Here is a 27,692-nt window from a genome sequence, read left to right on the forward strand (position 1 = left end):
CAACTTGCCTGATACTGAGTCCTTAACCAAATAGTGTTACTATGTCCATCCTATAAGTATTACCAGGGAATTTAGAGGATGGAGGAAAGGATTTGAATCAAACTTCTAAGTGGAACTAAGCCTTTCCCAATTTTATGTGCATGGTTATGCAGTCACTTGTGCTCACTTGCACAAATTAATGTTCTCTCAGTTGCACACGTGGTTAGATATTGATACAGATCATTAGAACATTCAGTTACACATGTCCAATGTAAAGTGATAAATTCTCCTAAATAAGCCAACCACTGAGAAAAATTAGGAAGGCATTCCAATGAATTGGTTATTCCATAATTGTCCAGCTAGGGCTTTCTTGCTGATGCTGGTGGTGTCAGACAGAATGCTGGGCTAAGAACACCAGTCTGATCTGGGACAGCAGATCCTGTATTCTTATGCCTGTGCAGGAACACTTGTGTACACCTGTCTACCCACTCATGTGCACACATTCATGCTTCCTCTTGTACAGATGCTCAAACTTGCAAGCATACTTGTGCTTACCTAGGCATATGCACACGTGTTCCCCCAAGTATGGAAAATAGTAATTGCAGTACTAAATTAGACCAGAGGTTTATCTAGTTCAGTGACCAGTATCAAAAGGGAGTTGCCAACAAAGAAAGTTTGTTTGTTTGTTTTTTGTTTTGTTTTGTTTTTTTCCTAACCCCCATTAGTTTGGCTTGAGCACTAGAGTTTCTCTAACACTCTCGATTTAGTTAATCCTTAAAACTCAGTGGGTGGGTGATCACTCATGCTAAATTGTACTGTCATGCATGCGACATTCTCCTGCTTATGCTTGCTTGCATTTGTTCTTGACCTCCTGTGAGAACTCACTTGAGTACTCCTGCTCTGGGGTATTTGTGTTCATGTATGCACTCATGATCTCTTGCTCCTCTGGGTGTCCACATACGCTCTCATTTGCTTGATGTTACCTGTGGAGTCACCCATGCTCAGATTCACATGCAAACCCAGGAGAGCATTTGCACATGAGTTCAATCCCTGCTTCACATCTTGTTTTTGTTTTTTCCCCCCTCTTACAGCACTGATGGCCAATGTGGAGGACCTGATTATTAAGACCATTATTTCTGCTGAGCTGGCCATTGCCACAGCCTGTAAAACCTTTCTTCCACACCGTGGCAGCTGCTTTGGTAAGGAGCCCAGGGGTTGTCTTAACATATGGGGCTATTGCAGGTTCCCTTTTCTCCTGGGTGTCTGTTACCTGCTGCTTCTAGCCCAGGTGTTGTGTGGAAAAACTTGGACTCCATATTGGGCTAGCAACAGAGGGAAATTTGGGTTTGGCTCTCTGTGCAGCCATCCCAGACCGTGGGATTGACCCCAGAGTCACTGTCACACATAGGGGGGTCCTATGATGGGAGGGGTGCTGGATTCTATGATGAGAGGAACAGGGCTACAGTTCAGAGGGAACCTATAGGGTGTTGGGCATACTGGAGTTACTGGCCCATTAGTGGTCCTGGAAAGGGTGATAAATTGAGCACGCATTGAGATTGGTCCCTAGAAGGAAGGCTTGTTGCATATGAGTGTTGGTGATGCCTGCTGGGCTTGCTTTAGTGTGACTGTACCACATGGCGGCGGCAGAGCCTACCTCTGGCTGAGGCTGTATACAGAGCTATGTGTTGGCAATGGGAAGGGGAAGCTTGGAACAGTTCCAAAAAGCGGCGGCTGGTACCAGTGCATGCCTCCTCCTGCTTTCCAATGGCAGCTCCTCAGCCTTCCCTGAGGTGGCCTCCTCCTGCTTCCAGCTGCTCTCTGCAAACACAGAAGGCAGGAGTCCCAGAATAGAAGATTGCTGAGTGCAGAATCAGTCTTATGCTCAGTCAGTGCTTGCACTAAAGGCTACTAGTAGCTTAGGCTGCCCTGTGTTCAGGGACCAAGGGGAATAGGCTGTCTGAGCACAGCCATGACACGTAAATCCCTTCTGCTGTGGGATTCTTGAAGGTTGGCAGCACTACATATATCTCCATGAGTGTAATGTTAATGCTGCCCATTTTGGATCCTGTGAGCTGACAGGATAGAGTGAGGGACCCAGGGAGGAGGTATGCCTGGGCATTTATGGTATCAGGTGGCAGGCTACCTCTGAAAGCTGGCGAGCTTGCAGGGTCTTTGCTTTTCTGTGTAGCTTTGATCCCTTCTTTCAGAGTCACCGAAATTCTTGGAACTGATTGGAAACTTAGCAGTCAGATGGAATTGTTTTTAGTAAAGTAGCAGTTTAGCACCTACTCCAAAAATATCAACAGCCCAATAGAGACCTGACCATCTCCCCTGTGTTTCTCCCTCCTCCTCCTCCCCCCCGCCCCATCTCAGCCCCTGTCTTAAGTTTACTCTGACCAGCTTGTGGAGAGGCTCTAATACTCTATGTCCTCTGTGCTGGGTCTGGCTTTGAGGTTATCCCACTTCCTGCTGCCCCCCAGGATTGGATTTAATCCTTGGTTGCAGCCCCCCCCCCACCTTCCACGGGGCTGCCGTCCCACAAACCAATTTCCATTCCATTTGTTTGAGTATAAACATGAATTAAGAGCTTCCCAGGAAAGAGTTTAAGCAGGAGCCGTGCTGCTTCCCAAGGGAGCCACAGGCATTCCTGGAGTGCCGTACTTGCTGCCACCTTCCCTCCCCCCTCAGCCAAGTGGTTAGTCATGGTCCTGAGGACCCTGAGCTGCCCCTTGCCTTCCTCCATTGCCCAATCTTCATCCCAGTGCCCTGGTCTCACCCTTTGACGCCCTGCCCCTGCTATTTGTTTACAACAAGGACGCTTGCCAGCTAGGGATGTTCAAGTAATTTTTCCCTTAAGATGGCTGACTCTGCAGTCACAAATGATAGTGAGAAAACTGAATGAGACCTAAATGGCAGAAGGTGGAATCCCTTTGGAGGCTATTTTCTCTGTTCCTTCCTCTGCTTTGGTAGCAAACAATGCAGCCTTGAAATGACGCGCTGGGAGGTATGGCCTATCCAAAAGACAGGGTCAGTCAGGCCTGTCTATTTGATCTTTGTACCTTACTGGTGTTTCTCCATGATCTCTCTAGTCAGGTCATACTACAGAACCTTGTTCTCTCCTCTGTTGGGATGGGGGAGAGGCTGGCCTCCCCTCTGCTCCTGGCCCAATCTTCCATGGTGTTGGAGATACAAGTCTTCCCCCATACCATCCTGGTTCTCATATGCTCTTTCTGTAGGTTAGACACTATCTCTCCTCTTCTACCTGGTTGGGGTACTGCTGGAGACTTTAGGAGAATGTTGGTAATGAATGTGGCAGTAGCTGGCCACCCTGCAGAGTCCTAACAGCAACCAGTCCTACAGATCTTCTGCCTACTCATGAGCAGTTTCACTGACAGGTCTGCAGTTCAGCATAGAAGAACATTGTAGGGGGCTGTATAAATTTTATGGCTGCCATGTTTGTGCATGGGGGTGGGGGAGCACAAAGCTCTGAGAACTTGTTGCTTTGATCTGTGCAGCTGCCAGTTGATGCTCCTGCTGGCTGTGGCTTGTGGTTTCTAAATGACTCTTCATTCATTAAAATTAGGCTGCAAGTGAAATTCTTAGCTTGTTGCTCTCAGGGAGACTAAGCTGTGGGGGTCAGACCTGATACAGCTGCCTGAACTAAACTATGAAGCCTGAGCCCATGTCAGTGGCTGCCCCAGATTGTTCCCTAAGAAGACTTCTCTTGTAATGGAATTGGTCTGACTTTAGAAACATGCTTATAAGAGGAATCTCGTCTTCTGGGGCATTTGCACCTTCTCACTGCACCTACTCTAGAAAGACCCACACAAGGTGGCAAGCTTGGTTTCTTTCTGAAGCCCTTTCCCGGGTGGTGAGAACTCCTCTGCCTAATCAAGTTCTTGGTTTTCTAGCCCCTTCATCCTGAAGGATCCCAAAACACTACACAAACAGTTGCTTTCCCTAACACTAAAATGCATCCCTTTCTGGTATGGGATGTGACAGCTGTTCAAGAGTGCACAGCAGTGCTCCAAAACTTTAAGGCAGGAAGTGAAGAAAAAAATTATATCCAATCAAAATTGCGGGGGGAATTTAGGGGCAGAAGTAATTACTTGTGTTAGAATTTGGCCAGAATCCCAGGACTAACTCAGCTACAGTTAAAAGAATCATAGGATCCTAAATGACCACAAATGGTCAGGCCCTTGATTTTGTCTCATTCCAAAGTCAGCGTTTCAAAGTGTAAATATAGTGACCACTGTCATCCCATTGGGGCATTGCTTTGGATTTAGAACCAGCAGGGAGAATGCCACCTACTTAAATCACCAGCACCACTTTCTGAAGCACCCTGAGTTTTCTGTGGGGGTGTGTGTGTGTGTGTGGGGGTCTTATTGAAGCAATGACCTGGTTTGACCCTATGTAGCTTGAGAAATGTGACTGAATCACAGGCCTAGGTGGTCTAGCTGCAGACATTATATATACATTCTCACTAAGCATTCATTTGGCAGGCAGTCTGCTTTCAGGGAGAAGATGTCCTGCTCCTTGGAGGTAATAGAGGAAATGGACACACCCTCCTTTCCCCATTCCAAAAAGGCAGAGGAGTAAGGTCAAACTAGCATCACATGGAAGCAGATGTAGTCTGGAGATAAGGGGTGAAGGTGTTAGATTCTCTGTAGGGAGGAAACTAACAAGTTGACCTGTGCTTTGTGCAGGCTCTGGGAAAGCTGCAGGATACAGGCTCTGACAGCAACAGGTTAACTCCGAGGGAGGATGGGATAGTACTTTGGGTAGGCCTTTGCAGAGGTGGTTCAGTATGAGGAGGCAGTGGTTTTGGAGTGCCTGGGTTCAAGCCAATTAAAGGCGTCATTGTTTGTTTTTGCTTCCTAGAGTCTGGGCTTCTGGGTGGGCTAAGAAAGGCCCCAGTGTTGTGCTGAGGCCCACTTTGAAGCAAACCTAAACCTTTCCCCAGGGTGGTTGGTGGGGGATGGTGTGAAGGCTGCAAGGCTCCATTGCTACAACCCTTCTCTGCACTCACTGAAACAGCCTGAAGAAGAGGTAATATAATGGGTCCCTGCTCACTATTGGCAGAGATCAATCCAGCAGCTAGGATGTTGCATTCTTTCCACTCTCAAAGGCGAAGGCCAGAATACTCAGGACATTTCTTGATCTTGGCAGGACAATGATAGGGTGTCTTAATCCTAGGGCTGAATTGCTCAGAACAGTGCTGCTAGCAAGCTTTCATGGGACTGTCAAGGTGTGGTGTAGTAGAAACAAGAGACACTCATGCATGCTCTGTGATGCCACTTTAGAGCCATGCACTACTGGTTATCTCTACTGAGACTTAATCTTATCATAAGCTCTCGATGGGTATTGCAGCTCTCTTGTCCATTGTTTGTGGGCATTACCACTCCCTGGATTGTAGTGTAGATTCTGCTGGGCATAATGGGTCTGCTTTCTTGTGAGAACTTGTCACATAGATTCTCCTGGAATCTACTCCTGTTTGTTTCACACTTGAATCTGGAGAATTCTGGGTGGCTGAGTGATCAACTTGTCCATCCCACTATGACTAAATGGCATGAATACAGGCTTTTGAAGTGGAACCTAGTGGACTGGTCCCAGGTTTGTATGGAAGTGCAGGAGCTCCTGCGCCTCTCCCACAGACAACTTTGTTCTGTTGTAGCAACTCGTGCTCCTATCAATGACCTTAATCTCTTTGGATATAATACAGGACAGTGGTGCTATGTCCTTTGAAGTCTCCTGGCCATTTTTCATCCCTTTGCCATCCAGTGATTTTCCAGGGATGCTATATGGAGATGGGGAAACTCTCTTTACACAGGACTTCAGAACAACTGTTTCTTGGAAGAAAGGATATGTCATTTTCTAATAGTGGGTATGTAGAACTAATGTGATGTAATGAGACATAATCCTTCCCCAAGCCAGTGGTCCCCAAACTGTTCAATGTTATGCCTCCCCTTACCCCTGTCTGCACTCCCCCCACCCCCACCGGGAGCCAGGGCTGTGCCGCAGCTCCCAGTGGGGATGGGTGGGGGAGGGACGTGGACAGGGGTAAGGGGGCCACAGCTGGGGGCAGGTCTTGGGAGAGGAATGGGATCTCAGCCTGGGAGTGGGGGGGCAGGGCTGGAGGCAGGGCCAGGGCAGAGTGGAACTGGGTGGCACTGGCCTGGGCCTGCTGTGCACCGTGCCCCCCCCCCCGCAAGCATTTCTTTGTGCCCCCCAGTTTGGGGACCACTGTCCTGAGCACTGGATCGCACCACCCATGATCTTATTGCTGATAAATTGCCCTTCTGTGGTCTGCATCACAGGAATCCTGGCTGGTACTGCAGATCTAGTGTATGTTCACCTTGCCCCCTAGAATACTCTGTCCATCACCGGTCTACAGATTAGTCATCACATATGGAGGTGGTGTAGCCACTCTTTCTCAGCTCAAATGCAGGCAGAGTTCATGCTAATCAAAATCCTTTGCATTAATCCACTTAATTTGTAAATCCAGACACAACACTAACCTGGAATCCTGCTGATCTTCCTCGATCTCAAGACACCAAAGGCCTCCTGAAAATAGATTTTTTTTTTTCTTTCAATGAAGCAGTGAAGTTTACAAGCCTCTCTGTTGGCTTGTATCATCTGCCTGGATATTGACGCCTCTAATATGAGATGGTGCTGGGCAATCTTTTGAGTCCTTTACCTTAACTTTTTCACAGGTAATCTCCAGCCTCTTAGAGCCTGCCACCCATACCCTGGACTGGATCCTCTGGCTGGATGTGCAAGAACTGTCTCCGTATAAGTTATTTATACTGTAGTAGCACCAAGGAGCTCCAGTCATGGAGCAGGTCCCTGTTGTGATAGATGCTGTACGTAAACAGAACAAAAAGGCAGCCCCTGCCCTGAGGAATTTGCTGTCTAAGACAAGAGACAACAGATGGATACAGACATGCAAGGGCGTGTAAGGAAACAATGAAACAATATTGGTCAGCATGAGTGGCTAGTCTTAGCACACCAGCAGCCTAACAGTTTGTCATGCTGTCTCAAGTAGTCCTGACCATGAGTTCCTATCATAGTGAAGACTGTCAAAAGCAGGGTAGACACCCTGAACTAGTGGTGTGTTCTGTAATTAGATTTCACCAAGCCAGTACCAAATGTGAACTCCTGGATCACTCGAACAGCCTTACCTTGGAGTCGTAGACAATACCCTTACACTTTTTTTTTCTCTCTCCCCCCCCCCCCCCCCCCCGGACAAACTGAACTTACTTATAAATGGTCACTTATACCAAAAATCACAAATAATCCAGGTTACTTGCAGCCCCAGAGACCAGTCACTCACCTAGGTAGAATTGCGTTCTAGATCTCATACCGAAGATGACACTAGTAGCTAATTCTATAGTAAACTAACTATAGATTAATTTAGCTAAGAAAAGGGAATAAGTTATTGAGAAATTTAAAACAGATAAAATATATGTACAGGTTAAGTCTGTAATTCCAAAATGGTGACAAATGTAACAAATGGCCCATTTTCCAAAAGTCTTTTCAGGGTACCCAGATTGTCTGGGGGCATCATTGCTTTGCATTTGGTATCCCTCCCTGTAAGAGTCCAAACAAGCCAGGCATCTTTGGCTGAATCCATACTTGTAGCTTCTTTTTATAGGAAACAAGCTGATGGTCACCACCCACATGGGTTCTTTCTTTAAATGTACCACCCCCCCCCAGTCAGAGTCTTTGATCTCCAATCATCACACACAATGACCACTTGCCTTCAAATGTGCAGGAATTAGTACTTTCCTGTTAAAATTCTTAATTTTCTTTATGCAAGGCTTTTTCTCATTTGATGGGTTATTTACTTAGGGGTATATACAATGTAAATGTTCGCTATTACTTTATAACAGGCTACAGATAAGTGAAAATAATGCATTTAACATCCCATTAGTTTTCATTAAGTTTAAACACTAAATACATTCTTATACAATTAAGAACCACTTTAATCTATTATATTAATACACAAGTGAAATGGCTGGGGGTTTTGGCATGAGCTGGTACCTAGTCTGCCAGCATGTCACTGTTTTCAAGTTTTTGTATGCTTTATGGCAGAGGAGAGTTTTAAGAAGAGAGCTGAAGGAGAATGAATTAATTGTGCCCTTATCATGATTTAGGCCGGTGACTCTTAGCCTTTCCAGACTACTGTACCGCTTTCAAGAGTCTGATTTGTATCTTGTTCCCTCACATTTCACCTCACTTAAAAATGACTTGCTTACAAAATCAGACCTAAAAATACAAAAGTGTCACAGCATACTATTGCTGAAATTGCTTACTCTCATTTTTACCATATAATTATAAAATCAATCAACGTGTGTAATATATATAAAAAATAATACTTTTCATTGTATAGTATATAGAGCAATATAGACAAGTCATTGTGTATGAAATTTTAGTTTGTATTGACTTTGCTAGTGCTTTTTATGTAGCCTGTTGTAAAACTAGGCAAATATCTAGATGAGCTGATGGACCCCCAGGACTACATGTGTCCCTGGTTGAGAACCATTGAGTTAGACCACTTTCTTCTCCAAGCAGAAATAAGAGCTCTCCTTTCACAGCAGGAAGAAACTAGCCCTATGGTCTGCCCTCAAACTTAATTATTTTTGGAAAACTCTGCCCCAGCAAGAAGCCAAGGATACCCTTGATGAAAAAATATTCCTGCACCGCCACTAAGAAGCTGTAGGGATGAAGGGGAAGGCCCTGAAGTGACTCAGTCTTTCTCAGATGCAACCCCAGATGGTTGTCTTGAGCAATTATCCCTCAATTTCCAAATTCCTCACCTGTAGAGTCTCCCAAAGCTCAGTATTCTCCCTCATGTTGTTCAACATCTATATGAAGCATTGGGGGAGCTGGGGAGACAACATGGACTGGAGTGCCATAGTATGCAGAGAGCACCCAGCTCTACTTCTTTTACATACAATGCAAACTGTACCATCTCTGAGCACTTGCAGGGCCTACCTGAAATTAACACCTGGATGAGAACAGCTGGCTAATGCTGAGCCCAAGCAAGATTGAGGTGATGCTGATAGGAATTGGGAAATGCTTTTGAAGACCATATCTGACATCCTCCATTGTCTGCTCTTGGATTAAGTCAGTTCTTTGACTCTTCAGTGGTACTGGAGGCCTAAGTAACTATTATGAAAGAAAAATGCCCACTTATATCTGCAAGCAGCCACGCTATTGTTGCAGCTCTTGATATGGTGTGGGTGTGTCCCTCCTTCTGTACCTGATTATTACAATTATCTAGGAATAAATCCTTCCTTCGTGCTGAAAAGCTTCACCTAGTATAAAATGCAGCAGCTTGCCTTGGTTATGCACCATCACCCTGTTGTTCTTCTCCCTGCTTTGGCTCTTGAGTGAATGAGAGTCCCTGTCCTGATATTTAAAGCCCTCTATAAGATTGATCCTAGCTGCTTGCAAGTTCACCGCTCCTGCTACTGTAACCTTCCACAGTGACTCTGTTCCACTGAATCAATTAAACTTAAGAAATAATGAGTCTTGTGAGTGCACTTTCATGGGAACTGGACCTAGTCTGAAATTCTTTCAAAAGAGAGTGACAACTTTGGACCTCACACAACTTGGAACTAAATCTAAAACTTTGCTTTCGTATGGCTTTCCCTCATAGTTACACCTCCTGCTATCTAATCAACTGACTCACTCCTACATGAGAAGAGTGTGATATTGTTTGTTTTTAATTCTGAGGGTCACCTGGCTGTTAGGGAGATTAGTGTTGTAGCAGAACCTGGATAGACAGATGTCCCCTCTTTCTCATGCTGTAGAATGCTGAGAATGGAAGCGTGGTGGAGGCAGCAGTTAGCCAGCTCTGAACTTTCTTTGGGGTGAAAAGAAATGTAGCTGTCCTCTTCAAAGTAGCTTAGCTATGTTGAACACTAAGCCTCATCTTCCTTATGGGAATTGCAGAGCCGAGTCTGGGGAGCTGAGCTGTGTCTGGACTCCTAGGGCTACCTCACACCTTCCAAGAGACTGCATGAGAATGGCTGGTAAAGAATGAGAAGTGTTGCTTTGCTATTAGTTATGCAGGAGGGCTTTCTCTTCCCCTGTAAGGGAGGGGGATATCCCTGAGCCTTCTGGTGGGGTGGGTTTGGGAGCCCTGGTTGCAGCGATCCTTTTGCTGAGTGGGAGCTCATGTTCCTAAGTCTTGGCATCAAACACTGCCTTCTGATAGCTTGCTAGAGCCTTTGAAATTGTGTGAGGACGAAATAGGTTTTTGTGGTTCATAGTAGCTGAAGAAGGGGAGTAGGCTAAGGATCTGAGGTGTGGAAACCTGGTTGCCCATCTGCCAGTTCCCCCTATTTCCTCAACATTAGGGATGCAAGGTGGGCTGTCACAGACCTGATGCTGCCCTTGCCACAACTAAGGAAAAATCCTAGAATACAGTCCTCTTTCAATCCGTCTGCGCTCGCTCGCGCGCTCTTTCTCTGATCCCTCTACAATGGGGAGTGACAACCAGGCTGCCTGGCTACAGCTGCAGAGGAGACACCTTTGCTCTCTGGTGTTCTCACAGGGGCTTCCCCTCTTCATGCTGCTTACATGTGAGTTCAGTATCTTTGCCTGCAGAAGAAGATAAGATGGGGTGAGAGTGAGGCATTTTTCGGCATGAAATCGTCCTCGTTCATTCTCTAAATTGCGACATAGGCTAATGAAACAGTTCTGGGAGATGTGGGATGCTGGATTTTTTTTACCTATGATTTGTGTGCAGTAGTTCCCAGCCAGTGTCAGGATGCCCATTGTGCCGAGTATCTCAGTTTTAACTGAGCTCTGCCTGTTGGACTTCTCATCAAACTACTGTGAGGGGATCCAGACACCAGATCCCCATGTGCCTTAAGCCAGGGGTTCTCAACCTTTTTCTTTCTGAGGCTCCTCCCCCCAGCATGCTATAAAAACTCCAGGGGCCGTCGGGGGGCCTCTAGGTTCCTGGCTTCAGCCACAGGAGGGGCTTGAAGCTTTAGCCATGCAGGGCTTCTGGACTTCAGCCACCAGGCAGGAGAGAGCTGGGGCAGGGTTCTGCCCTGCAGGGGCATCAGGACTTTAGACTGAGGGCTTCAATCCTGCTCCTTGGCTTTACCCCTACAAGGGGCATCTGGGCTCAGAGCCCCCCACGGCTCTGCTCCAGTTTCAGCCCCATGGGGTGTTGGGCCTTGGAGTCCCCACACTTCAGCTGCAGGGCCCTGTGGCCCCCTGTAACCAGCATGCGGCCCCCCAGGGGCCTCAGATTCCTGGCTGACAACCGCTGCTTTAAGCATCAAGAGTCTGAATGGAGTCCAGACCCTGCCCATAATGGATCTCTAGGCACATTCATGGGATGTGGGTCATCTGCCTAGTACTTCCCCTGACAATTGAGACTTCTTAGTCCAGCTCTCCAGCCCCTGGGACCAGTTCTAACCCCCCAGATATTCCCATATCTTAAATTCCAGCTGTGAGAATGGTCTAGATTTACAGTTCACCTCTTCCGGGTAATGTGATAGGTATAGCATATAACACACACAGATGTGACACTGGATTTTAAAACACCATTGCTCTTTACTTAGAGAGAGCACAAGAGTGTATAGATCCTTTAGAAAACAAACACCTGATCACAATGCCCCCCATTCTAGCTCACTCTTCTCTTGCAGAACTGTGTAGAAGCATTTGTGGTACTGTCTCCTTGGTCCAGTGCATGCCCTGTAAAAGTAAAAGGGATCAATCTTGGTCCTGTTAGGCACACGTGCCCTATCTTCTCTATAAGTGTAAGACCAGCATATAAATCGGCAACAGCAATGTACAGAAACACATAAGACATGGTTCCTGCCCCAGAGAACTTAGTATGTTAATAGATAAGACAAAGGGTGGGGAAAGGGATGCTATACAAGCAGAACAATCAGGGTGCTGACTAGCAAGTGTCTTCTTAGTTTCACTTATATATAGCAGTGGAGGAAAGGAGGGATGGGACATTGAGGGGGTGGGGGGAAGGATGGGAAAACAGGGGAAAAAGAGTGGGAGAGAATGATGGAGAGAGAAGCATGGAAGGTAAAGTTGGTAGCTAAGGTATTGTGAAGGGCAGGAGGAGAGACTGGAAGAAACAGCCAGGCAGCAGGGGAAAGTATGTCCAGTCTAAACCAAAGCCATTCTCTAGTTCTCGGCTTAGGGGGTGGAAGGTTGCAGACCAGCAGTTGCTATTGACCCACTCATCTTTTCCATCTAGCTGCTTGGCTGTCCCTCAGGTTTTGTTGTACACTGGGAACTACAGGGCCCTCACTCTGGCCTAGACTGTCTTTTGGAAGAATGTGCTTATCCTATTTGAGATTTTTTTTTCTTGTTCAAAAGCCTTAAATGTTCACACTCTCAATCTCTTCCTCCTTCCATCTCCCCTGCCACAGCCTTCCCAGCCTGGGAAACAAGAAACCCTGATGCAGATCAGCCTAACTTTCTTGGGCTGGACCAACTGATTGATTCTGTGCTGTTTTGCTTCCCACTCAATGTCTGGCTACAGGGCCCAGAAAAACATGCAGGCAACATTCACAAATTGTGCTGCTGTTTCCTTCTCCTCCAAGTCCCCCCAGCAGCTTACTATAGCAAGCTGCAGGAGCTCTTGAACAGCTGCCTGCAAAGGCGGATCTTGTCAAACAGTCCCGCTCCCCAGACATGAATGTCAGGCAGGCGACAAAACGCTGGGGCCAGAATTCAAGGAGAGCAGCATGGTACAGTAATTCTGTTGCTCTCATTCCAGGCATTAGGGAACTGATCAATTCTAAAACCATGGAAATCCTTCTCCTGTGCCAATCCCATGTTCTGCAATATTTAAAAAAAATGTGCATAAGTTGCACTGATGTAAACTCTCTCCAACACTTAGTACTGTTCCAGGAAATTGCCTTGGTGCCAACTTATTTCAGTCATATTTGTATACCATCTTTCTTGTAAGTTGTGTCCCAAAATGAGAGGATGTGCTGTATAGAATGAAATAAAATCAGTCTTGGAATGGGAAGCTGGCTTCAGTCTGACCTATTAGAGAGGAGTGCATCTAGCACATGTAATACATTCTGAGTGAGAGAGCAATTTAGAGGGTAGGGCGAGAGGCTTTTTTTAACAGTGATTTACAAAGTGGTGGAGCATCAGTAAAGTGAAGTTACTGGGAGGCTGTCAAAGTGGCAGGAGCTGCAGAGAAAAAGGATCTTGCACCCACCTGGGGATTATGTGGGAGTACGGAGGGAAAGCTAGTGGTAGATGGAGAGGTTCTGATGGTAAAAAGAATGGAGATGCATGTGGCAGATTAGGGCAAGACATGAAGCAAGGAGGGTGAATTTTTTGTTTTAAACAGGATCCTGGAAACAAAGTGTAGTTAGTGGAAGTGTTGGAAGATGGGATGATTTGGTTGTGTTGCTTTATGCCTCTGCGTGTGAAAATGTAGATAATTCTGCACATGCTAGGGTCTGGACAGCTAGGTCTTGGGGAGGCATGTGTGTCTAATTCTTCCTGTCTTCTACTTCTGTTTGCTGTTCCTGCCTGTGCTCCTCCATTTCTCATCCTTCTTTCTCCAGGTTTTCTTGGGACTAGTTTTCTGGACTCCCTCAGAGCTGGTAGTATCTTTAGCTTCCATTCTAGGGAAGCCAGACTCCCATCTGAGAGGGTATCTGAGCTAGAGGGATCAATAAGCCTCAGATGAGTCAGCTGGCAGGAGTGCCCCAACAGAGGCTCAAATTGGGCATTTTCTGGGCTCCCTGGGGCATTATTGTATATGAAAGAGACACCATTTGTGTTTTCAGAGCTGTATGGTTTTGATGTCCTTATTGATGCTACTCTCAAGCCCTGGCTACTGGAGGTGAACTTATCCCCATCCCTGGCCTGGTAAGTAATTCCCAGCTTCAAGAAATGGAAGGGCTGGGACCTCAATACCGATGGTGGAATCTCTGGCCACACTAAGTGCAGCACACCAAGTGCATGCCCTGGGCGGGCATGCCTGAGTGAAATCCGTGGTATATTGTTCCATTATTAATGGGCTTTGTCATAAATATAAAGGGAAGGGTAAACCCCTTAAAAATCCCTCCTGGCCAGAGGAAAAATCCTCTCACCTGTAAAGGGTTAAGAAGCTAAAGGTAACGTCGCTGGCACCTGACCAAAATGACCAATGAGGAGACAAGATACTTTCAAAAGCTGGGAGGAGGGAGAAAAACAAAGGGTCTGTGTCTGTCGGTATGCTACTTTTGCCGGGGATAGAACAGGAATGGAGTCTTAGAACTTTTAGTAAGTAATCTAGCTAGGTACGTGTTAGATTATGATTTCTTTAAATGGCTGAGAAAAGAACTGTGCTGAATAGAATGACTATTCCTGTCTGTGTGTCTTTTTTGTAACTTAAGGTTTTGCCTAGAGGGATTCTCTATGTTTTGAATCTAATTACCCTGTAAGGTATCTACCATCCTGATTTTACAGAGGTGATTCCTTTACTTCTATTTTATTTTTATTTCTATTAAAAGTCTTCTTGTAAGAAAACTGAATGCTTTTTCATTGTTCTCAGATCCAAGGGTTTGGGTCTGTGGTCACCTATGCAAATTGGTGAGGATTTTTACCAAACCTTTCCCAGGAAGTGGGGTGCAAGGGTTGGGAGGATTTTGGGGGGAAAGACGTGTCCAAACTAAATTTCCCAGTAAACCCAGTTAGAGTTTGGTGGTGGCAGTGGATATTCCAAGGGCAAAAGATAAAATTAATTTGTACCTTGGGGAAGTTTTAACCTAAGCTGGTAAAAGTAAGCTTAGGAGGTTTTCATGCAGGTCCCCACATCTGTACCCTAGAGTTCAGAGTGGGGGAGGAACCTTGACATGGTGGCAGTGGTGGGATTAACCTGAAATCATTTTGAGATCAATTTGAGATTTTTTTTGAACTAGAAATACAGATTTTAAAAAGGAATTTTTTTTTTCCTTTGGGGCTGCTGGAAAGGAGATCCAACTGAAAGCAGCTTGTTTTTTCTCTGCTTTGGGGCCAGAGCAGAGACAAAAGGGGATTATCTACGTGAATTGCAGGTTTTCTTTGCCTGGAGGCAGGGTACTTAACCTCCTGCAGGGAAATTCACAGTCTTGGTAAACCAGAAGTTTTTTTTCCCTAAAAGTAAATGGGGGGGGGGGGTGTTCTACCCATTTGCCTGGAGACAAAAGTGGCAGGGGCTTTTTTTTAAGATTTTGATTTTTTTTTTTTTAATTACAAGGAGCACATGTTTGAAAAGAATTTTTTTTTCCTTTGGTCTGCTGGTAAGCAGGTTTCCAAGTAGTTGGAGGTTTTTTGCTTTGATTTGGGGCCAGAGCAGAGACAAAGGGAATTGTCTTTTTCTGTAGGCTGACAATCACTATCAGAGGATAGGTATCCTATTCCAGCACAGCAAAATTTTAAAGCCAAATTTTGTTTATTTCTAAACCTCGGGTGTAAAGTTAGTTAAAAATAGAGAGGTTAGGATGACAGAATCCACGGCACAACAAAAGATGGAATTAGCCAGATTTCAGGCTGAGGAAAAACAAAAGGAACATGAAAGACAGATAGAACTCATGTGGCTGGAGAAGGAGGTACAGGAGGGAAATGGAGGCAAGGGACAAAGAGAGGAAACATGTGGAGGAGGAGAAGGAAAAAGAGAGGAAGCATGCACTGGAGATGGAGAAGGTAAAGGCTCAGCAGAATATACCAACAAACCCTAGCAATCCTTCTCCAGGTACCACTTCCCATCCCAGAAAGTTCCCCATCTACAAGGCAGGTGATGATACTGAGGCCTTCTTAGAAAACTTCGAAAGGGCCTGCCTTGGGTACAGCATCTCTACCGACCAATACATGGTAGAGCTGAGGCCGCAGCTCAGTGGACCCTTAGCTGAGGTGGCGGCTGAAATGCCTAAAGAACACATGAACAAGTATGAACTGTTTAAATCCAAGGCGAGAGTCAGAATGGGGATAACACCTGAGCAGTCTCGTCGGAGGTTCAGAGCCCTAAGGTGGAAACCAGATGTGTCATTTACCCGACATGCCTACCACATTGTGAAACATTGGGATGCCTGGATATCAGGAGCAAGTGTTGAATCTCCAGTAAATTTGCCCTTCCTAATGCAAATGGAACAATTCTTAGAGGGTGTTCCTGAAGAAATAGAAAGATACATCCTAGATGGGAAGCCCAAAACTGTAATCTAGGCAGGAGAGATTGGAGCCAGATGGGTGGAGGAGGCAGAGAAGAAGAAAACTGGTCGCAGTTGGAGCGGAGACCAGAAGGGACAACCCCAGACCACACCCTATTACCGGGGGCCGCCCAAAGCCCCACCTACCTCCCAAAGAACCCTCCAGACCCCTTATCGTCCCACCACCCCGTTCTCCAGCAACCCACCTCGCCCCAGTGACCCGTCAGCTGGACGATGTTTTAAATGTAACGAGCTGGGGCATGGAAAGGCCAACTGCCCCAAGAACCCCAACAGATTACAGTTCATTGCACCGGAATCGCACCAGAGGTCCGCAGGCCCAGATACCTCCCAGATACCCTTGGAGCGGAGGGAAACTGTGAGTGTGGGAGGGAAGAAGGTCACCGCGTGGAGGGACACCGGAGCACAAGTGTCAGCTATCCATGCTTTCTTAGTGGACCCCAATTTAATCAACCCAGAGATCCAAGTGACGATTCAACCCTTCAAGTCCAACTCTTTCAATTTGCCTACAGCCAAGTTGCCTGTCCAGTACCAGGGCTGGTCAGGAACGTGGACTTTTGCAGTCTATGATGATTATCCCATCCCCATGCTGTTGGGGGAAGACTTGGCCAATCATGTGAAGCGGGCCAAGAGGGTGGGAATGGTCACCCGTAGCCAGGCTAAACAAGCCGTGAGGCCTAGCTCTGTTCCGGAAACTTCTATTAGGACCCAGTCAGAGGTGATGGACCCAGACCCCAGGCCAATGTCTGCAACAGCAGTAGTGGATCTAGTCCCAGAGACCCAGACGGAACCAGTCCCAGAACCGGAACCAGCCGAACAACCAACACCAGACCCGTTGCCAGCACTGAATCCAGTACTTGCAACCTCAACACCAGAGGGCCCCACCGAACCTGAACCGGTAGCAGCCAATAACCCTACACAAGAGGCTCAGCCAGAGCCTGAACCCCAACAGAGTGTCCCAGCGGAAAGCGGTTCACAGTCAATGGAAACAGCCCCATCCCCTACATCGCTTCCAGAGGGACCAAGCATAGGTCCACAATCCAATGAGGAACTGATGTCTCCAGCATCAAGGGAACAGTTCCAGACCGAACAGGAAGCAGATGAAAGCCTCCAGAGAGCTTGGATGGCGGCACGGAGCAACCCACCGCCTCTCAGCTCTTCTAGTCGATCCAGGTTTGTTGTAGAAAGAGGACTTTTATACAAGGAAACTCTTTCTGGTGGACACCAGGAAGACTGGCATCCTCAGAGACAGTTGGTAGTTCCAACTAAATACCGGGCCAAGCTCTTGAGCTTAGCCCACGATCACCCTAGTGGCCATGCTGGGGTGAACAGGACCAAAGACTGTTTGGGGGGGGTCATTCCACTGGGAGGGAATGGGCAAGGATGTTTCTAGCTATGTCCGGTCTTGTGAAGTACGCCAAAGAGTGGGAAAACCCCAAGACCAGGTCAAAGCCCCTCTCCAGCCACTCCCCATCATTGAAGTTCCATTTCAGCGAGTAGCTGTGGATATTCTGGGTCCTTTTCCGGAAAAGACACCCAGAGGGAAGCAGTACATACTGACTTTCATGGATTTTGCCACCCGATGGCCGGAAGCAGTAGCTCTAAGCAACACCAGGGCTAAAAGTGTGTGCCAGGCACGAGCAGACATTTTTGCCAGGGTAGGTTGGCCCTCCGACATCCTCACAGATGCAGGGACTAATTTCCTGGCAGGAACTATGGAAAACCTCTGGGAAGCTCATGGGGTAAATCACTTGGTTGCCAATCCTTACCACCATCAAACAAATGGCATGGTGGAGAAGTTTAATGGAACTTTGGGGGCCATGATACGTAAGTTTGTAAATGAGCACTCCAATGATTGGGACCTAGTGTTGCAGCAGTTACTCTTTGCCTACAGAGCTGTACCACATCCCAGTTTAGGGTTTTCCCCATTTGAACTTGTATATGGCCGTGAGGTTAAGGGGCCATTACAGTTGGTGAAGCAGCAATGGGAGGGATTTACACCTTCTCCAGGAATTAACATTCTGGACTTTGTAACCACCCTACAAAACACCCTCCGAACCTCTTTAGCCCTTGCTAAAGAAAACTTACAGGATGCTCAAAAAGAGCAAAAAACCTGGTATGATAAACATGCCAGAGAGCGTTCCTTCAAAGGAGATCCAGGATATGTTACAGATGGGTGTAATCCGCCCCTCTGGAAGTGCATGGGCATCTCCAGTGGTTCTAGTTCCCAAACCAGATGGGGAAATACGTTTTTGCGTGGATTACCGTAAGCTAAATGCTGTAACTCGCCCAGACAACTATCCAATGCCATGCACAGATGAACTATTAGAGAAACTGGGACGGGCCCAGTTCATCTCTACCTTGGACTTAACCAAGGGGTACTGGCAGGTACCGCTAGATGAATCTGCCAAGGAAAGGTCAGACTTCACCACACATCTCGGGCTATATGAATTTAATGTCCTCCCTTTTGGGCTGCGAAATGCACCCGCCACCTTCCAAAGACTTGTAGATGGTCTCCTAGCGGGATTAGGAGAATATGCAGTCGCCTACCTTAACGATGTGGCCATATTTTTGGATACCTGGGCAGACCACCTGGAACATCTACAAAAAAGTCCTTGAGCGCATAAGGGAGACAGGACTAACTGTTAAGGCTAAGAAGTGTCAAATAGGCCTAAACAGAGTGACTTACCTTGGACACCAGGTGGTCAAGGAACTATCAACCCCCTACAGGCCAAAGTGGATGCTATCCAAAAGTGGCCTGTCCCAAAGTCGGAGAAACAGGTTCAATCCTTCTTAGGCTTGGCTGGTTATTACAGACGATTTGTACCGCAATACAGCCAAATTGCCGACCCACTGACAGACCTAACCAAAAAGAAACAGCCAAATGCTGTTCAGTGGACCGAAAAGTGTCAGAAGGCCTTTAACAAGCTTAAAGCGACACTCATGTCTGACCCTGTACTAAGGGCCCCAGACTTTGACAAACCGTTCCTAGTAACCACAGATGCGTCCGAGCGTGATGTGGGAGCAGTTTTAATGCAGAAAGGACCTGATCAAGAATTGCACCCTGTAGTGTTTCTCAGCAAAAAACTGTCTGAGAGGGAAAGCAATTGGTCAGTCAGTGAAAAAGAATGTTACGCCATTGTCTACGCTCTGGAAAAGCTACGCCCATATGTTTGGGGACGGCGTTTCCACCTGCAAACCGACCATGCTGCACTGAAGTGGCTTCACACCGTCAAAGAAAATAACAAACTTCTTCGGTGGAGTTTAGCTCTCCAAGATTTTGATTTCGACATCCAGCACATCTCAGGAGCTTCTAACAAAGTGGCTGATGCACTCTCCCGTGAAAGTTTCCCAGAATCAACTGGTTAAAATCGTCCTTGAGATGTGGAAAATATTGTTAGTCTTTATGTACTTGGTAGTATATTTAGAGATGCATGTGTCTTATTAACTCTGTTTTTCCTAGAGCTCCAGGAAGAAATCCCAGCCAGCGTTTCACCCTAGCTGAGATTTGGGGGGCGTGTCATAAATATAAAGGGAAGGGTAAACCCCTTTAAAATCCCTCCTGGCCAGAGGAAAAATCCTCTCACCTGTAAAGGGTTAAGAAGCTAAAGGTAACGTCGCTGGCACCTGACCAAAATGACCAATGAGGAGACAAGATACTTTCAAAAGCTGGGAGGAGGGAGAAAAACAAAGGGTCTGTGTCTGTCGGTATGCTACTTTTGCCGGGGATAGAACAGGAATGGAGTCTTAGAACTTTTAGTAAGTAATCTAGCTAGGTACGTGTTAGATTATGATTTCTTTAAATGGCTGAGAAAAGAACTGTGCTGAATAGAATGACTATTCCTGTCTGTGTGTCTTTTTTGTAACTTAAGGTTTTGCCTAGAGGGATTCTCTATGTTTTGAATCTAATTACCCTGTAAGGTATCTACCATCCTGATTTTACAGAGGTGATTCCTTTACTTCTATTTACTTCTATTTCTATTAAAAGTCTTCTTGTAAGAAAACTGAATGCTTTTTCATTGTTCTCAGATCCAAGGGTTTGGGTCTGTGGTCACCTATGCAAATTGGTGAGGATTTTTACCAAACCTTTCCCAGGAAGTGGGGTGCAAGAGTTGGGAGGATTTTGGGGGGAAAGACGTGTCCAAACTAAATTTCCCAGTAAACCCAGTTAGAGTTTGGTGGTGGCAGTGGATATTCCAAGGGCAAAGGATAAAATTAATTTGTACCTTGGGGAAGTTTTAACCTAAGCTGGTAAAAGTAAGCTTAGGAGGTTTTCATGCAGGTCCCCACATCTGTACCCTAGAGTTCAGAGTGGGGGAGGAACCTTGACAGGCTTACAGAGTGGATCTCCTTTGCTGTTCCTTTTCATAGTGACCTGGGTGCAGCAGGCATTCTGAAGGAGTCCAGTTGGGGTTCTGTTTGCTTTCTGACTATTTCTTTGTTACTATTGCTAATAATGTATCTCATAACCTAGGGTCCTATTTGACTACTCATTTTTCTTCTCCTCTCACACAAGTTGTCTCCATATCCACAATGCATCAGAGATGTCCCTTCCTGTCCACACAGCTATAAACTGTTGTCCATACAGTTTATCTGTTACTGGAACATCCTCCTTTCTAGCCTCCCCAATACCCATTTTGCCCATGTCTTAAGTCCATTCAGATTGTGGCCACTGAAATTATTTTTCTGATCCATTCCATACATACATACATACATGCCTGCATACCTGTCCTAGTATTATTGCATACCCTAGTCTCTCCTTCTGCTTTGCCACTGATGCCAGCCTCTGTACCCCATTCATCTTCCACAGAACTGCAGAGCATAGTGTCCTTATGGTCCAACAGTAAAGAACTCTTGGCTGCCAGGGCCTCAGGGGCTTAGCCTGTCTTTCACTCCAGATGATTTTCAGTTAAGCTCTGTGTACATACATGCTTTGTATTTCTCCTTCTATCTGACCCCTGCAGGGTCCATTTACTTTCTCTGATCATTTGTTCACTGCTCCTTAGCATCCATTGATCTGTCATTTTATATGGATGGGTGGTTACTGCTTAACATTAGTATTGCAATAACACCCATTCTGCTATGTGTTGTAGAGATACATGGAAAGCCAGTCTCTTCCCAAGAAGAGCTAACAGCCCTCCCCCAAATGATGCCCAAAGGGAATGTGGGAGAGGATTATAATGGAACAGATACAGTGTTTAGAGGCAGACATAATTCATCAACTGTTTTTGTGATACAAAGATGATCAACTAGACTTTCCCCATATCTCTGAGAACTGATCCACTGGGAATATGATGAAAGGGAATCTGTGTTGGACATTGATGCTTTCCATGAATTGCCAAATAACTGACTCCTCCTGTCTCTTGTTGCATATGGGGATAGTGATGCTCCTTTGGACCTGAAGATCAAAGCTAGCATGATTTCGGACATGTTTACCCTTGTAGGTGAGTGCAATAGAAACTTCAACATGCCTCTTTACTGCATGTTAAGGTGCAGTTTTGTGTGGTGTATTGTATTAGGCTTGGGTAGATGTGTCAGGTTTTGAGGTTTGTGTCTATATTATAATGGATGGGGGTGTTGAGTTAAGAAGAGTGGGTGCATTGAGTTATGGGGATGGTGTGTATCTTGAGTTGCATGGATGGAATTGTAGGTGGGTGGATATGATGTATTGGATAGTTATACTATGAGGGTGTGTGGGTACATGTTCTGGATTGTCAGATGTATTTGGACAGGAGGTGAGTTAGTGTGTTGGATTGTAGAACAAGATGGTATGTGGAGATGTGTTGTGATGAGTGTTCAGTGGTGGGTCAGGGTGTAATAAGTTGTGGGAATGGTGGTGAATGTATTAGATGTGAAGGGGACCAGAAGAGATGCTACCCAGTGGACTGCTGTTGTGCTGGCTGAGCAATTCGTTCTCCTAAATGTGTTGAAATCTCTGGTTTGGTTTGTGAAGCTATCTGTTTCCTTCACTCCCCAAAATGAGTGAATTTTACAGCCTACTCAAGGGAGTTAAAGAACAATGAAAAAATGTTTGTAGGGTTGAGTGCTCCAAAGTGAAGGCAGTGTTAGTAAGTTGTGATTAGACTGTACAAATGTGGAATTGTGGGTGTGAAAAACTGCATGATTGTAATGTATAGCAGTGTTTAGCTAGCAGAGCACCCTACGGCTAATATTTTACATTACTCGTTGAGAGGTGTTGGTTCAGTTTTTGGTGTCTTACTTTTTGGGCCCAAAAAGAGGTAGAAAAATGTCACCAATGCAGCATGCTTAGCCACTGAATGGAAGAGGGCACTCGTCTGTGTTTTTTAGCAACCCTTCTTTTTAAATGCTGGCTTTTTAAGGGCATCCTTTCTGGTTCTCAGCCAGAAATATTATGCCATGGGGGAAGAGGGGAGGACTTGAGAGTTAAATAAAACAAGGCATACTGAGGAGAAAAGACTTCTTGGGCCTTGTTCGGGGAAAAACACACCCCTGGGTTCGTGGTTGATAAAAATGTTGGTAGGAATGCTAGGTTGTGTTTCAGGGGCTGGCCAACTCTCCCAGAAATTAAAGGTGGTTTATGGAATAGCGTCCCTATAGGTGCTCCACTTCAGGTGTGCATGCATCCCACATACCTTCAACTGGAAATGTTCATTAGCAGCATTGGTTCGACCCATGCATGTGCCCTACACACCCTCATGCCCCAAACCAATGCTATGTAGGGGTTCATGGATGAACTGCCCTCAGTTTCTTCTTAACTGTCTCAGCCTGAGATGGAGCTTTAGCATGTCTGCCTTGAATGTGCTTCAACTAAAAAATTTGTTTTTCCTCCTAGTAGTGAGTTTAGTTTTTAGATAGTTTGCTAGTTAGTTTAGTAGTTGAGAGGATTAGTTTCTGTTCCTGTCCCCTCCCTCTGGGAAGGTTTGTCTGTCTTGAGAAAGGCATGGCCAGCTCACTAGGGTTCAAATGTTGCATCGCTTGCTGGGAGGCCATTTTGATTAGCAACAACCACTCCAAATGCTTTTGCTGCATTGGAGATTTGCACGTCCCTCAGAAGCATAACTTCTGTCTGATCCTTAAATTCAGAGCAAGCAAGAACCGGGAAATTAAGTTGAGGCTACTAATGATTAGTTTTCCCTTTGCCCTGCTTCAGAGCCAGATCAGGAAACACCCCCTTCCGCCTGTACACCAGTCTCTGGGCAGATCCAGCGCCCCTTTGATATTGGTTCAGCTGTTCCCCCAAAAGGGGAAGACTCCAGAGACTTCCTGGAAGGGTTCCAGGAAGAGGAGCTTCAACTTCCTCCTTAAGGAGCCTGTTCCTAAAAGACTTCTGTCTCCCAGTTGTTCAACTGTTTCAAAAACTTCAGCTTCTTGGCTTAGTACTGTAAAGGCAAAGGACTCTTTTGGTAGCAGCAGGGCTGGATAGCCCTGAATCTCTTCCAAGAGCAAACACTGCTCTGACCAAGCATCAGTACTGTTCAGACAAGAGGGCAAGGAGAACCATTCCTCCAGGCCAGTATTGATGGACGCACAGCTTTACTGTCAGCACCTTCCCCAATGGGGTCCTCTGTACTGAGCAAGCCTAAGTGTCTAACTCCATTGGCACTCACCTCAGAGCACTCTAAATCTTCAGTACCATCTATCTCTACAGACACAAACACTATCATATTGGTACTGTCTCTCCATTTGGTACCACAAACATTTTGGTACTTGAAGGATGATTTATCAGTGTCAGGTGAACAGGAGTCTCCAGTGCTCATGGGAACTGAGTGCCTCTTGTAATCAAGACCCATTCAGTCAACGGACTCCTGTCTATCTTCAATACTGCCTGATTCACCACCTTTTACTGCTGGGGTCCTCCACTGGATGATGTCGAGGATGATGATGGAGACCTTTTCAGTCTCTTGTCTCTGAGTGCAGCGCTCTCCTATCTGTCTGCATAGGAACCCACTCTTCGACACTCTCGGAGAGAGGAATTTTTGGAAAGACATCATGGGTGGTGGGAACAGCCTTGGATGCCACCCCTCTCCTATATGGACCCCCTCAATGACCATAATGGGACCCCTGGGTGGCATACTGATGACAATTTCCCAAGATATTGGGTCTTGCTCACTGGGACAAGAGAGATACATTTACCTCTACCCCAGCCCCTTCCTCAACAGGAGGAGACATTCAGAGAACAGGAAGCTAGGGCAGACGAGAAGGGTACCCCTCAAATCACCATCTCCTTGTCTCCGGATGAGGTGGTTATGCCTCATCACCATCTGTGGCTGATGATAGCCAGCAATTTCAGGACCTCATAAAACGGGTGGCAGACGCTCTCCCGATACCACTTGAAGAGGTCAAAGAATTACAACACAAGTTGATGGACATTCTGCAGTCAGCAACACCAACCAGATTTTCACTACCTATTAATGAGGCACTTTTGGGTCTGGTGAAGATGGTTTGGCAGACTCCAGCAACAGTACCATCTTGCCAATGGGCAAATAAAAAAAAAAGGTATATCCCCACCAAGGACTCCACATTTTTATTCTCCCACCCCCAACCCAATTCTGATGTGGTGAATGAGTGGGGAAAACACCACCATACCAAATCAATCCTGTATGACAGACCAGAACTACCTGGAAGTCCTACTCATCTGTGACCCTGCAATTTCAGATTGAGAATTACTGGGCTTTCATGGCAAAATATTACACAAACTATAGGAAATTTACTGCTTTTATTGAGCACCTTCCACCAGACCAAGGAGAGTGATTTCAGACCATCACTGCTAAGGGACAATTACTGGTCAAGACACCCTTCAAGAGTCCTGAGATGTGGTAGACACCATGGCACATTCCATCTCTATGGTGGTAGCTATGCGCAGGGCATCCTGGGTCCAACTGTCCAGCTTTCCCTGAGAAGTCCAGAGAATTGTAGAGGACCTCCCCTTCGATGGTCTGAAGTTTGTTTTCAGAAAACACAGAAGTCCCTGAACACTTTGAAAGACTCCAGAGCCAAATTACGATCTCTGAGTGTATACCCCTATGAACAAAAGAGAACCTAGTAGGTCACAAAGCACCCAGAGATACTGGCCAATCCAATTTTGTGGTTCCAAAGACACATTGGGCCCACCAGGAAGAAATATAGATTAGAGGAAAAGAATTAGTCATCTGTGTTGCCCAGGTACTCAACCAGAATCAAAACACCAATTTGATGGATTGGTCAAGGGTTTGACTCATCCCCTTCTTTAGTTCACATCTGCAACAATTTGCCCACCTCCCCCATTTGGACCCTGATTTACCCATTTTCAACATGCATGGGAACAGATTATCACAGAAAAATGGGTCTTGGAGGTTGTAAATTGGGCTACACCATTCCCTTTTTCCTTCCTCCCTCCCTCCCTCCTTTCCACTCCCCCCCCCCCTTACCCATCCCTTTTCAGGGACCCCTGTCATAAGTTCTTAGTGAGACAGGAGATAAACTCACTTCTTCATTTAGGAGTGATAGAGCCTGTTCATGCTCAAAATAAGGGAAAGGGTTTCTCCTCAAGCTACTTTTCCTATACTAAAGAAAATTGGAGAGTGGAGACTGATTTTTAGATTTAAGGCTACTAAACAAATTTGTGAAGTCTCAGAAGTTCAGGATGGTAACTCTGACAGCTATAATTCCTTCACTAAATTCAGGGGGTTGGTTTTCAGCCATCGATTTACAAGACACTTACTTCCATAAAGTGATACATCCATCTCACAGAAGATACCTGTTTTTGATTTAGGCCAGGATAATTTTCAATACTAGATGCTCCTCAGCTCCAAGAGTGTTTTTCAAAAGTATTTGCAGTGGCCACTTAGCTTTGTCGAGAGGCAATTTTAGTATTTCTGTACCTCGATTGGTCGTTTCAAGGATTGGTCTTACAAAGCAGTGCAGTCAGCCATGCAGAGTACCCTTTTGGTGTTCCTGGAATTGGGTCTTCAACTCCATGTAAAAAAATCCACGTTGATCTCGGTACAGAAAATACAGTTTATAGGGGTATCCTTTGATTCATTGAAGTCCAGGGCCTACCTTCATATGGACAGATTCATAATGTTCGGTCTAGCCAAGACTGTTTGAGCACCTTAAAATATCAGTGAGAAACTGCCTCAACTCCTAGGTCACATGGCAGCTTGTACTTTTACAAAAGATTATGCAAGGTTGTGCCTGCCTTCTTCAAGGGATGGCTCAGAGCAATCTAGTTACCAAAGAGATGCAGCTTAGACAAACAGGTTTCAGTTCCCTGCCAGTTGAAAGATTCCTTAGACTGGTAGAAAGATCATCAGAATATTGGTGCAGGCATTCCTTTTTTCCAACTGATTCTAATGGTCACTATAATGATGGACGTAGCCTTTTGGGATGAGGAGCTCATCTCGATGCTCATACAATCCAGGGCAGATGGTTGCCTTAAGAAACCAGTTTCCACATCACCTGTTGGAACTCAGGGCAGTCAGAAATGCCTGTCCTTATTTTCTGCCTCATCAGGGTCATGATGGACAATGTGGGCTGCATGTTTTATGTAATCCAGTAAGGCGGAGAGAGATCTGTCTTTCCCCCCGCCCCCCACAGATGCCGAAGCAGTAATGTTGAGGTACTAGTGCATGAGCCATTGCATACACATTTCAGCAATCTACCTCCCTGGTATTGAAAACGCTATGTTGATGCTCTCAGCAGGTGCTTCTCCCAGGCCTACAAATGGGAGTTGGACTCTCAGACCCTCCAAGGCATATTTCAGACTTGGAGTTTTCCAGAAGTGGACTTCTTTGCCACCTCTGTAAACTGAGCATGATGAATAGAATCAGATGGGACAAAGCCAGGTTATTCTAAGATTCCCAATGTGGTTGAGACAAGCTTGGCGTTCTTACCTTTCACCTGTCCCTCTGTCCAGTGATCAAGCTTCTGATCATCCCTCATTTCCTCTCCCAAGACTTCGGTCAATTGCTTCATCACAGCCTAGGAGTTTTCTGTTTTGGGGCATGGCTCCTCAATGGTTTGTGGGACTAGTCTGCCTGTTCTGTGGAGGTACAACAGGTGGTGTTAAAAAGTAGTAAATGGTCTACCCAAAATACTCACCTTCAAATAGATTTAGCCAGTGGTGTGAACTCCAGTGACTTGCACCCACATCTTCCTCATTCTTGATTATCTGAGATTACCTGCTGGAACCTAAGAAAACAGGATTATCAACCAGATTGGTCCAGGTTCACTTGGCCACCATAACAGCCTTTCATTCCCCAGTGGAAGTCTTCTCAGTGTTCACTCACCCAAAAACTCTGACTTTCATCAAAAGTTTTGGGAACCTTTTCCCTCAAATGAAAGACCCTACTCTGACTTGGGATAGCAATATAGTTCTTAGATGTCTCAACAAGACCTTCATTTGAACCAATGGCAACTGGTTCCTTTCTTCACCTGCCTATGAAAATGGTGTTTTTTGATAGCCATCACATCAGCCTGAAGAGTTGGAGAAACTGGGGCCTTAATGACAGACCATCCTTTCATGGTATTCTTCAAAGACCAGGTTTCCTTATGTTC

The 27,692-nt window shown here is 45.9% G+C and overlaps 1 protein-coding gene across 7 annotated transcripts in view; it reads left to right on the top strand.

The window, feature by feature from the left end:
- TTLL5 (tubulin tyrosine ligase like 5) overlaps window positions 1-27,692 on the top strand; it is a 213,984-nt gene that overhangs the window by 34,803 nt on the left and 151,489 nt on the right. For 5 of the 7 annotated variants that reach the window (XR_012639975.1, XM_074955972.1, XM_074955974.1 and 2 more), the window contains exons 12-14: window positions 1,071-1,178; window positions 13,779-13,860; window positions 21,558-21,619. Coding sequence is in view for 6 of the 7 variants with exons in the window: in XM_074955972.1 (XP_074812073.1) it covers window positions 1,071-1,178; window positions 13,779-13,860; window positions 21,558-21,619 (252 nt within the window). In the remaining variant the exon portion in view is untranslated. The remainder of the gene's footprint in view (window positions 1-1,070; window positions 1,179-13,778; window positions 13,861-21,557; window positions 21,620-27,692) is intronic. The other 2 variants (XM_074955976.1, XM_074955977.1) reach the window with 1 other exon arrangement.

Source organism: Natator depressus, chromosome 6 (genome assembly GCF_965152275.1).
Source record: "Natator depressus isolate rNatDep1 chromosome 6, rNatDep2.hap1, whole genome shotgun sequence".
NCBI classification, from domain to species: domain Eukaryota; kingdom Metazoa; phylum Chordata; order Testudines; family Cheloniidae; genus Natator; species Natator depressus.